The 11,543-nt window shown below is 49.8% G+C and overlaps 1 protein-coding gene across 1 annotated transcript; it reads right to left on the bottom strand.

The window, feature by feature from the left end:
- Positions 1-137: 137 nt before the first annotated feature.
- Positions 138-10,902, bottom strand: GUSB (glucuronidase beta). Its single transcript, XM_012568634.5, has 12 exons — positions 10,639-10,902; positions 8,918-9,106; positions 7,718-7,899; positions 7,112-7,254; positions 6,774-6,961; positions 5,936-6,088; positions 5,272-5,450; positions 4,740-4,886; positions 3,665-3,749; positions 2,032-2,208; positions 1,463-1,598; positions 138-357 (listed from the first exon to the last, which is right to left on the bottom strand). The coding sequence occupies exons 1-12, from the start codon at positions 10,864-10,866 to the stop codon at positions 200-202; spliced, it is 1,965 nt and encodes a 654-aa protein (XP_012424088.5). The 5' UTR covers positions 10,867-10,902; the 3' UTR covers positions 138-199.
- Between the last annotated feature and the right edge of the window lie 641 nt (positions 10,903-11,543).

Below are 11,543 nucleotides of genomic sequence, written 5' to 3'. Positions count from 1 at the left end.
CTGCCTGGAAAAAAGAAGACTCCAGACATGGCTGAGCAGAGGAAACAAAAGTTTCTGATCTGCTTTGCATCACAGTAACTACTTCAGGTGGACTAGAAATCGCATCGGACTTGCAAGACTTGAATCAGGCAAAAAACTTATTTAAACAGAGATTTAATAAAAACTTCAACATAATCCCCAGCCACTAAGCCCTTTGTTTTCATTTTAGGAAGAGGGAATGTGATGTTATTACAGGAGGAAGACAGCTTGATTCATTTGCAATCTTCCAGTATCTGTCCCTAAGAACAAAGGCAGCGGCTTTGGGCTGGCGCTGTCGGGTGAAGATTCCTTTCTTGTTCCCCAGCACTCGTGTGGTCCCTGCAGAGAAGTCAGAAAATAAATAAATGTATAAACCAAGCTCTTCCAGGCCCTGCTGTGAGCTGTTCCAGTGTAGGTACTAAAGCAGGCCAGGTGGAAGAGACCTCTGCACTCTGTTCTGCAGTCAGGTAGAGCAGGGAGGCTCGGCAGGAGCCATGGGTGGGACAGAGCAATCCAGCTGCAGGCCCTGGGACATTTAACTGGGGTGTGCCACTGATCAGTGTTTTATCTGCTGTCGATTGGCTCCACCTTCAGATTGGATGGAGGAAATGGTGATGCCTGCTTACTGTCCTCTGTGGTGTCTGGCTCCTTTCTGCCTGTTGTAATTTTCATAGGAAATTGGAGAAAAGGATTGCAACACGTAGAGAGACTGGAATTGCATCTGTGTCTGACCTTGTCTACGTTTTCTCAGTCCTCTTTGATGCTGCTTTTCTGGCCACTGCCATCACTGAGCTTTCCAATGCCTGTCCTGGTGCTCTGCAGGGGATTTCAGTGCTGTTCCTCCCTCTCCCTGACTGCTCACCACCCAACCCACTGCAGGTGGCATAAGCAGAACAGGTTCATTATTAAATCTGATTGTTTAATTTCTGTGGGACTGCACTGTAAATTAAGGATTTTCCCTTCCTTTGTGACTACTGCACTTATCTATTAATGGTGGATGGAGTGTCATGGTGAGACAGCTGTGTGCCAGTGTGGCATCTGCTCCTCTGAACCTCTACCAATAAATTATGATTATTTAAGGTGCTCTGTTTCCAGGGCAGCTGTAGGTGACACTGGAAGCAAGTGAGATGTCCCTGACAGCTGCCTGAAGCTCTGAATTAAGGGTTGCCAAAAATCAGGAGCAATCTGGGTCCCTCACAAGCTTCCCTTGTGCATTGGCTCATGTTCCTGGGAGCATCTGTGCAGGAGAAAGGGTGAATTAAGCACTGGCAGGACCTTCCCTCTTGGCTCTGGTCATGCTGGATTTTGTGACAAAAGCAGCTGTGCTCTGTCCTGGTGAACAGAGGGCCTGTTGTCCTACCCTTCAGCACAGTGTTTGTGTGGCATCAACCACTAAATTCCCAGGGAGGATGGAGAGGTGTTTAGAATATAAATAAAAGCTCACCTTGATTGGTCATGAAATCAGCAAAATTCCAGATGAGCTCCCCGATCACGTACTCCTTCCTCTTCTTGTCAAAGACAGAGTGGTACTCCCTGAGCATGGCCTGCTGGTACTCCTCAGTGAACATCATGGGGGGGTCCTGCAGCAGGAGAACAGGCTCAGGGCACAGACAATCCCAATCCCACCGCCTGACAACTGTTCCTGAACACAAACTCTGGGGCTGCCTGCTCTGTGACTTGTGCTGCTGTTGTGATTAGCAAACACAGAATTCCAGGTATTCCCAGGGCCAATTCCCCTGGTGCCTTTGTCATGGCAGGGACAGGAGTGCCACCCCCCTGCATGGGACAGCACCAGGAACCTCCATTCTCCAGGGTTTGCTTTCATTTAAGCCTTTTCTAGCACTGCCAAGGCCAGATTTTGGAGTCCTCTTTAGCAGACAAAGTGAGTGTCAAAGCTCACTGGTTTTGGTGGAGCTGGATCCCAATCCAATCCCAGCAAAGCCAGGCCCAGTGGTGCCAGCCTCTCCCAGTTACAATTTGCTGCCCTGTAAGAGCAAACACCACACGACTCACACTGTGCAGTCCAGGCACTGAGTCTGCTCCATATTCGCTCTGGATGATGGGTTTTTGGTAGGTTTTATACCAGTTCTCAAACTGGGCTGTGAGTTGGAGTGGGATCACTTCCAGGTGGCCTGGGTCATGGTACCAGGAGAAGTAGCTGTTCACACAAATGACATCCACATAGGGAGCCTGCAAAAAACAAGGTGAGAGTGTTTTGGCACAGACTTCAACCTTCTCTTGTAAATCTAAATCCTTTGGGTTCATTTAATGGAATCCAGGTTTATTATACATTGAATTAATTGTTCCCCCCTTCACTCAGGCCCTCCAAATATTATATCTTTCCCAGAAAAAAAAAAAAAAAGGATAAATATAATAAGCTAACAGCATTAATTTGGCGTTTTTCTTACAGATTAGAAAGTCACAACAAAGAGTTAGACAAGATCAACACGTTTCATTCTCAGGTTTGTTAGAAGTTTTTTTGTTTCCAAGATGTCTCTGGCTTGCTGGTACATTTAGATGTACTTTTTCTTTTTGAGTATTGGAATGTGATTATCAAGTGAGTGGTCAAATATTTTGACTAGCAACTAAATTTTGTGCATCAATGGTGCAATACTAAGACTAAAGCATTCTGCAAGTTATTTGCCATTTCTACCACATGGACAGTGTGATAAAAGGGCACAAAGCCCCCTCAAAATAAAGTGATGTTGTATGTAACTTGTTCAATGTTCTCTTAACATGTTTTGTAATAAAACAAGAAAAAAAGTTCTAATACCACATCAGTGTATGAGAGATCTGTTCTTTGGGTTTGTTTGCCTGAGCTCCTCCAGTTGGGCAGAGTGGGAATGGGATATCCAAAAGCAAATTCAAATTTAAATTCAGAGATTTGTTTTCTTTTTGGGGCAGGGGGGGAGGAAAAACCTGAGAGTTGCAGCCATTCCTGCTAATTAGAGGACATTTTACAAGAAATCCAAAGTGTAACCTGGATTCAGGGATGTGTGGCAGCACCAACTCACCTGCTAGAAGTGATTATTGTACAAGGATCTACCCTGGAAACAAATACAGGTGTTAAAAATCCTTGGGCCATGCTATGAAAGGCCCCAAAATCCAAGGAAAGTGCCTTTTGGTTATTTATCCAGCTCTAGAGCTTTAATTGTGGAGCTGAAGCAGCTTTTAGATTATTCAACACAAACAGACATCTGCTAAATAAGATCTAGAGCAGTTGAAAGCAGGAATTAAAGGAAAGCTTCCTTCCTTTAGACTTCCACAAGGGTTGTGAGTATTCTAAAGAGGTTTAAGCTTTGGCTTAATTGCAAGTGAAAATCCTGAGCATTAGTAAACCCAATCAATGGCATGTCAAAGCCTGACAATATTAATGGAATCCAGGGGCATAATCCTGCACACAAAGAATTGTTCTCTCTTACAGATCCTTTTTTTTCTCAGCTGGACTACAACAACAGGATAAGGTGATTTCTACTAGAAACAAAAATGTAGTTTTTCCTTAGCCTTTCCTTGCTAAATATCTCCAGTAAATGTAGGTAGGAGTGGGGGGAAAGGAGTACAAAACAAGAGACAAGAAAAGGAAATTTAATGTATGAATAAAAAAAAAAAAAACAAAAGAAAAAGCTAGAAAATAAAGCAAACTTACACCATGATCAAGAGCGTAATTAGCATCTGTCACAAAGGTGACTGGTCTGGAGGGGTCGAGAGCTTTAGTGTGAGCTATCACTGTCCTGTTTGCAAACAGTAAAGCAAGAATTCAGCAACAGCACAGCCCCCTCTCCCCAGGCTCTCTGTCCTTCCACCCCCCAGACAAAGCTGCTTTTGATTTAGCAGCCAGTGTTTTAAAGAAATAAAGAGAATATCTGTCACCAAGAGCACGCTATGCCACCTGAAAAAGAGCAGAGTGGAAGCACACCAAGCACAGGCACATGGGTGGTGCCAGCAGCTCAGAAGTTGAAGGGACAGTTGAGTTTGAGGACAAAACTGTCAAAAGGGCAATGGGAAGTTCCTGAACAACTCCTGGGATGTGTTCCTGAGGCCCTGTGCCACAGCAGGCAGAGGCTGGATGTTTCTGAGGACGCCCTGAGTGAGGGAGATGGGACAGGATGGGAGAATCAAGTTCTGCTGCATTGCAGGAGGCGGTGGAACATCCTGAAAAATGAAACTCACACTTCTCTCTTAATGCACCTCAGCTCCCAGGGACAGTCTGCTGCCCATAACAGAGCTGCCTCTGGGCTACCCAAAGCTTAAATCTCTTTAGAAATAAACCAAGGGGGCTGCAGGGACTCAAAGCAGTGGCTTTGAAGTGGGAAGCCACTGAAAAAATAAGCAGAACTAACTGCAGAACCTTGTGTTCAGAAAGGCCAGTTATTTTACAGCTTTGCTGTAAATCTCAAAGGATTCAGCACTCATCTTCCAGTGCTAATGAGGAATATTCCATTCCCACCAGGTCTGGTTTTACTAAACTCTTAGCTCAAGAAGAGATACTCAAACCAAGTGGACTCCTGGGAATTTTGTGGAGCCTTGGTGGGTCAGAACCAACACGTTGGGACAGTTCTGAGCATCAGTTCCACACGTGCAGCAGTTCCATTTTAGTTTGCACCCACAGGTTCAGTTCCAGGGTTCCCAAAAATGCCTGCCCTCCCTTTACTACCTCTCTGTGCCATCCCAAAGGAAGAAGAGGCATCATCAGCCAGGAGAGGAGGAGCAGAGACACTTACTTGAAGTAGTGAGCAGCTGGGGGCAGCTCAGACGCCGGCTCGTTGGCCACTGACCACATCACCACTGAGGGCCTGTTCTTATCCCTGCGCACCAGCTCCTCCATCACAGCCAGGTGATGCTGCAGGGACTTGTTCCCAAAGCTCTCGCTGGAAGACAGGAGGAGGTGAGGGTGTAAAATCCATCCCCTCTGCCTTTCCCTGTGAAAACTCAGCCTCTGGGTACAGCAGAGCCTTGATGCTGAGGATGGCTTCTGCCTGATTTCCCCAAAGTTTGCTGCACAGTTCAGGGCTGTGGTTTGGGCTCGTTAATGGAGCCATGTGGCAAAATGTGGCAAAATGCCCTCTGGTTGCCCAACATCATGAGGCATCACCGGTGGCGCAACGGGAGATTTCCAAACAGAACAAAGTACTCTCATTATCAGCACAACGGGTGGGACACTGAGGACAGAATGTAAAAATAGCTACGGGACGCTTGGGAAGAGCTGAGAGAGGAGCAGGGGAGCGAGGACAGGGTGTGCTGGGCAGCTCTTACGGCAGTTTGATGCCCACCCCCGGGCTCTCGTCGATGACCACGATGCCGTAGGCATCGCACAGGTCCATGATCTCCTCGGCGTAGGGGTAGTGGCTGGTGCGGAACGAGTTGGCCCCCAGCCAGCGCAGCAGGTTGAAGTCCTTCACAATCAGGGGCCAGTCCAGGCCTTTGCCACGGATCTGGGGGGAGAGAGCAACCAGCCCTTGTGAGCACAGCTCCCCTGCTTGGTCCAGCCCCAGCCCTGCCCAGGGTGGGGAACCCGACAGCCACTGTCACACTCAGGGGTTTGGGCTGGAGGGGACATTAAAGCTCGTATCATTCCACCCCTGCCATGGGCTGGGACACCTTCCACTAGCCCAGGTTGCTCCAAGCCCTATCCAACTGGCCTGGAACACTTGCAGGGATGGGCAAGCTTCTTGATGGGATGCCCACAGCTTTTCTGGGCAGCCTGTGCCAGGGTCTCCCCACCCTCACAGCAGACTGAGTGACTGTCAGCATGTCTGGCTGAAAGCTGTGGCTGGGAGATGCTCCAGCACATCCATGTGTCCTGAGGGATGGCAGGACTGTGGCAGGACCAGCCTTAGTGCTTAGCCTGGCCTTGGAGAGGAGAGGGGAGGGGAGGGGAGGCAGGGTGAGCTGAGGTGGCCCTGGGTGCCACACTTACATCTGCATCCTCGTGCTTGTTGACCCCGTGGAAGTAGAAGGGCCTGCCGTTGATGAGGAACTGGGTGCTGGTGACATGCACCGTGCGGATGCCGACCGGGAGCGTGTACACGTCCTCCAGCAGAGCCCCACCCACCTGCGCCTGCATCTGCACCTGCAGGCCAGGGAGAACGGGAGGATCCTCACACGGATGCCCAGAGCTCCCTCCCCTCTCTGGGAGGGACATTCTGGCCCCACATCCCTTCCCAGCCCTGCCTCAGCACACAGCCCGTTCCTCACTGCTGCTGCGCGGGGGGAGCCGGGTCTGATGGACAAAAAATACAAATCCAAGGTGTGGGAGCTGAAGGATGAAGAATGAGCCCCTGGAGGACCCTTTTTGCTCATCCCAAAAAACTTCAGTGTCTTCTCCCCATGGCACGCCCCCAGGCTATTTCTGTGCCCTGCACCTTGATGCAGGCAATGGCTGACACATCACCTGCTCCCAGGTGTGACCCTGAGTCCCTGGAAACTCAGAGCAGCTCATCCTCCCTTGATTCCTGCACCTGAACATCACCACTGATCCTTACCTCCCACAGAACCTGCCAGGCTCCAGCTGTTGAACTCATCATCTCCCCAGAGGGGAGTGTGAAGGGCCAGCACCTCAGAGCACACTCCAGAAATGCCCTTCTCCCTGCCAGACCCTTCAGAAGCTGACAAAGCTTGATTTGATTACTGCCTAATTAGCAGAGCCACTCTGCTCACACGTACAGGGCCCATGAGAGGAGAGGACACAGGATGGGCCATATGGCAGTGCCTTAACCCTATTAAACACACCCACAGAGGAGGAAATATCACTTTACCTCCAAGGAGTACAGGTATCCAGGGTTCTCGTGCATCAGGTATGGCCACCAGAGGTTTGGATTGAGGACTTTGAGCTCTCCCACTGGGCCATCACCTGTAGCAACCACCTTCCCCTCTTGGTCACGTAAACTCAGGGACAAGGAACTGGCCAAGCTGCCAACCACTGACACCTGATACCGCACCGTGCCTGGCTCAGAGGAAACAAAAGACAATCAGAGACTGCAAGAGACAGCCTCAGGAAAAGCCACTGAAACAAAATCAATCAAGACTCGTGCAGGGTATTTTCCCTGCTGCCCTCAGCACCTCCATGTGGAGCCTGAGGGAGCTCAGGACCTACCAACGCTGTCTGATGAAGTGGTTGTCACAGTGATGTCGTCGATGTAGGCAGCAGGAGTGGTGTAAAGCACAACTGGGCGGTGGATCCCAGCATAATTAAAGAAATCAAACCTGATGTTCTGCACAAAGTAGTTCTTGGGGTACCTGAGTGAGCAAGACAGAACTGGTTGCATTACACTTCAATACACAGCTGAAGGCAGCATGTGCATGCTGGCACTACAAAATAATCATGTAAAATATCTCTGTGACAGGCTGGATCTGTCTGTCAGCTGCCACACTGAAGGATTTTGCAGTTAACAAAGAAGTTAACAAAGATCTTGATCCTTCAGGAGAGCTGGTACTTGCAGCTCCCAGCTGAATCCAAGCTTCTCAAACCTGCCCTGGATTCAACTTGACAAATCACCCAATCTGAGCCCCCTGTGCACAAAACAGATGCAATATCTCACTGCAGATTCCCCACAACACCACAGCTGAAACTCCTCACAGCTCCACCAACGAATCCACCATAAAGACAACCCCGTGGAGGGATTTCTGAGCCAGCAGCTGAACAAAGTCCCCCTCCCACAGCCCTGGGATGAGCCCAGCAGTAAAACACGCCAGAACTCACCTTGATTTGTCAGTCATGTACTGGATGGAGCCCGGGGGCAGCGTGTGGGGGGTCAGGGTGTTGTTGAGGGCCACAGTGATGCGGCACAGGGTGCCTGGGCTGCCCTGCACCACGCTGCTGATGTCAGCCTCAAAGGGCAGGTGCCCCCCTTCGTGTTCCACCACCTGCACCCCGTTCACCCACTGCAAGGAAAGACACAAAAAATGGCTCATTGGGATTTTGGGGTCAGCAGAGCACAGGGAAGGGAAGCCCAGTTACAAAGAACACCCTTGATCCTCAAAGGATCTTTGAGGGATCAGCCTTGATCTTTGAGGGATATCCCTTTGCTGGGAGCTAGGTCTGGGTCACATCAAGTGTCACTGAGGGACACAGTGTGGGGCAGATCCATTCATCAGGAAATGTTTAGTTACTGTGAAAAACGCATATTTTATGACTGGCTTTTCACAAATGTTACAATGAATATTATATGTGTAATGTTAGAAAGTTATGCTGTATTAATTCTCTTAAGTAGTGTGTTAAATGTAGTTTTAGGTTACAACATAATGCTATAATAGAAACTCTGTGATATAGGATTTGTTACAAGCTCAAGCAGGAAGATGAGATAATCAAGAAACTCTTCACACAGAAATGTCAGTGAAGGGGGCCCACAAAAAGTTACAGCCTCCTTATCAGAAAAGACAAAAATTCTTCCACCTTCTCTCTGTCTTTTTGGAACCACCAGGATTAAGGAGAAGAAGTTGACAAAACCAAAAAAAGTTCTTAATTTGCAAGGAATTTATGCATCATGTATGAGATATATGAATATGCAAGAGGCTGTTGCTTTTAAGGTTATTCCTTTGTTCACAAGGGTTGCTTTTTGTGACTTAGTGTCCAAGAGCATCCAGACGCCTGTAATTCTTTGCTTTTTATTCTCTTGTAACTGTCCTAACTCTAAATTGTATTACTCTAATTGTATTACTATTTTTATAACTATTTAATCATTATTAAACTTTTAAAAATTTTAAAAACCAAGTGATTGGCGTTTTTCACAGTTACCAAAATCCTAAAACTGCAGGATCGGAGAAGAGAAACTGGAATTCATCCTTGCTGGGGGAAAACAGGCACGAGCTCAGAAGGGGATGCAAAATCGAGGCAGGGACGCGTTTGCTTTTAGTCCAGCCTAATTTAGGAGGCACAGGGCCAATCCCCCGAGGCACTTACCACGATGGAGTAGTAATGGGCACTCCCAAAGCGCAGCACCACCCTGGGGGCGGGCTCGTCCCGCAGCCAGCGCAGGGGGAGCAGCACCTCCTTCTCGTACCACACCCAGCCGATGTAATTCTCCAGGCTGGGGTCCTGAGTGATGTCGTTGAAGCTGGCAGGCACTGGCATGTCAATCACAGGGCCGGTCTGGCAGGAATTGCGTGCAAAAGGAAAGAATAGAGATTTTAAAAAGAGGAATTTTACATCTGGAGGTGTCCCCTTCCACTGACAGCCTTACAAAGCCTTTGCCAAGGGGAAATACTTGGGAAAAGCTGTTTAAAAACTGCTGAGATCTTACAGGAAGCAGCTGCTCCTTTCTTTTCCACTCCTGCTGTACAATGAAATGTTTTTATTAATGGCTCTAGAATCACGGAATCAGAGAAGTGAGGAGGGAAAAACCCAAGCCCAGGTTGTTGTTTCAGTGGGAATTTTCTCCTGCACTGCTCCAGAGCAATGTGGGGGTTGTGGTGGTGTTTGTCAGTCAAGAGATGTAGTAGAAGTGTAACAAAATAATGGATGTTTTGGGCAGTAATGGATATTCTGGGACATTTTTCTCCCCACAGAGACTGGGATCAGCTCAGCGGTTCTCACTGCGTGAAAGCAACAGAGATTCCTTGGGATTACAACAGAATCCATTCAGGTGCTTATTCCAATGTGAAGACGAGAGAGAGGCATTGTCACAGTACATTAAATGTTGAGGAATCCAGGTGCTGTTGCCAAAGAGAGCTGTTCATTTTCAGCACTTTCTGCACTCAGGATGTTGCACAAAGGAGTTCTGCAGCTTCTCCTTTCCTGAGGAAGCCTCAGGAAATGGAATGAGGAAGGTCTGGGCACCCAGGGTGGGCATCATGTGCGTGGTTGACTCAGCACTGGCCCTCATCAGAAAATCCTAGTGGGAAAATCCTTGGACAGAAAAGAGGATTTTCTAGTATCTGATGCAGGAAAACCCTTGCCTGCATTGGCCAGAACCTGTGTGTCCTTCAGGGAGATTCTCTGAGCCCTAAAACAGGTGGAGTGCACTCATCTAATGCTCTCTTTGAAGGGGCATATTTCAGGATTCCTCTCCTCTGCAAAGCTTCCAGCAGCACAGTGCCTTTCAGCCCTTCTCTCCTTCCACAATCCAGCAACTAAATCAGCCAAAAGGCTAAAGACAGAAATAATGAACGACATATCCATTTTAATACATAAAATCCATAACTCTTTTCTGCCAGCTAATGCAGTTAAATTCCAAGCAGATCCCAACCACACACCAAAACTTTTCTACCAACACTCTGAAACTTTGGAATAAACGATTCCCAGTGCCCTTACAGGCACATTTTTGCTGATTCTGTGCTGCTGGAAGCTCAGCGCTGTGCAAGGCTCCTGCAGCACGGAGGTGAATGGGGCTCATTCAAACGGTGCCTGCCTTCGGAGCAGCACCAGGGGCATCAGATAATTAGGAAATGCCTCAAGAACAACCGCGGCAGGGCTAATTAAGAATTGCCTCAAGAACAACCGGGGCAGGGCCAGCACCGTGGGGCGAACGGCAGCGGCTCCGCCAGCCCGGTGGGGGATAAGGCAGGGAAAGAGGAAAAGAAAAAGAAGGAAGCGGAGCCCCACAGCGGCCCGGAGCGCGGTTCGGAGGGGAAGGAGCGCAGCCCGTGCCCGGGGATGGCGGCGCCCGCCCCGCTCCCCGCTACCTGCCGGAGCGGCCGCCGGTACCAGCGCTGCGCGAACCCGGCGTCCCTGCCCGGAGACAGATCGGCGCGGAAGCTCCAGAGCCCGCCGAGCTCTTTTCGCTCGCGGGAGGGGGTGTCCCGGGGCTGCAGCATCCCGGCGGGACCGGCCGCCAGCCCCGGGAGCAGCAGCAGCAGCAGCGGCAGCGGGCACCGAGCGGCACCGCCGCCGCCTGAGGCCGCCGGCGCCATCTTGGCTGTGGGCAGGGCGCGCTGAGGGAGGGGCGGGGCCCGGCTGAGGGAGGGGCGGGGCCCGCTGAGGGAGGGGCGGGGCCTGCGTGAGGGGATCCCGGTCCGACCCCTGTCACGATCCCTGTCACGGTCCCGATCCCTGTCATGGTCCCAGTCCCGACCCCTGTCACGATCCATGTCCCGATCCCGATCCCTGTCTCGATCCATGTCCCGATCCCGATCCCTGTCACGGTCCCGGTCCCGGTCCCGATCGGGTCCCGCCCCAACGGGATGAGCGACTGCAGGGCCCGACAGGGAGCGGGTCCTGTCCCACGGTCGCCTCCGGACAAAGCCACGAGTGTCCCTTTCAGGCTCTGTCCTGGATCGCTGCATTTCATCCAGAGGTGAGTGGTCTCTCCCCTCCCCTCCCCTCTCTTCCCTTCCCCTCCCCTCTCTCCTCCTTATTTGTTACTCAGGGGTTTAAATGTATTTATCACCTACTTTTACTTATTTATTAATTTGCTTGCTTATTTACTATTTATTTATTTATTTATTTATTTATTTATTTATTTATCACAGATTCATTTAGGTCAGAAAAGACCTCTGAGGTTACCAAGTCCAACCTGTGACCCAACACCCCCCTGTCACCCAGAGCAGGGCACTGAGTGCCACCTCCACTCTTCCCTAAAGCACTTCCA

The sequence above is a fragment of the Taeniopygia guttata genome, chromosome 19 (genome assembly GCF_048771995.1).
Source record: "Taeniopygia guttata chromosome 19, bTaeGut7.mat, whole genome shotgun sequence".
NCBI lineage: Eukaryota > Metazoa > Chordata > Aves > Passeriformes > Estrildidae > Taeniopygia > Taeniopygia guttata.
Note: the sequence above shows the minus strand (reverse complement) of the source record. Positions and strands in the feature narration are given on the sequence as shown.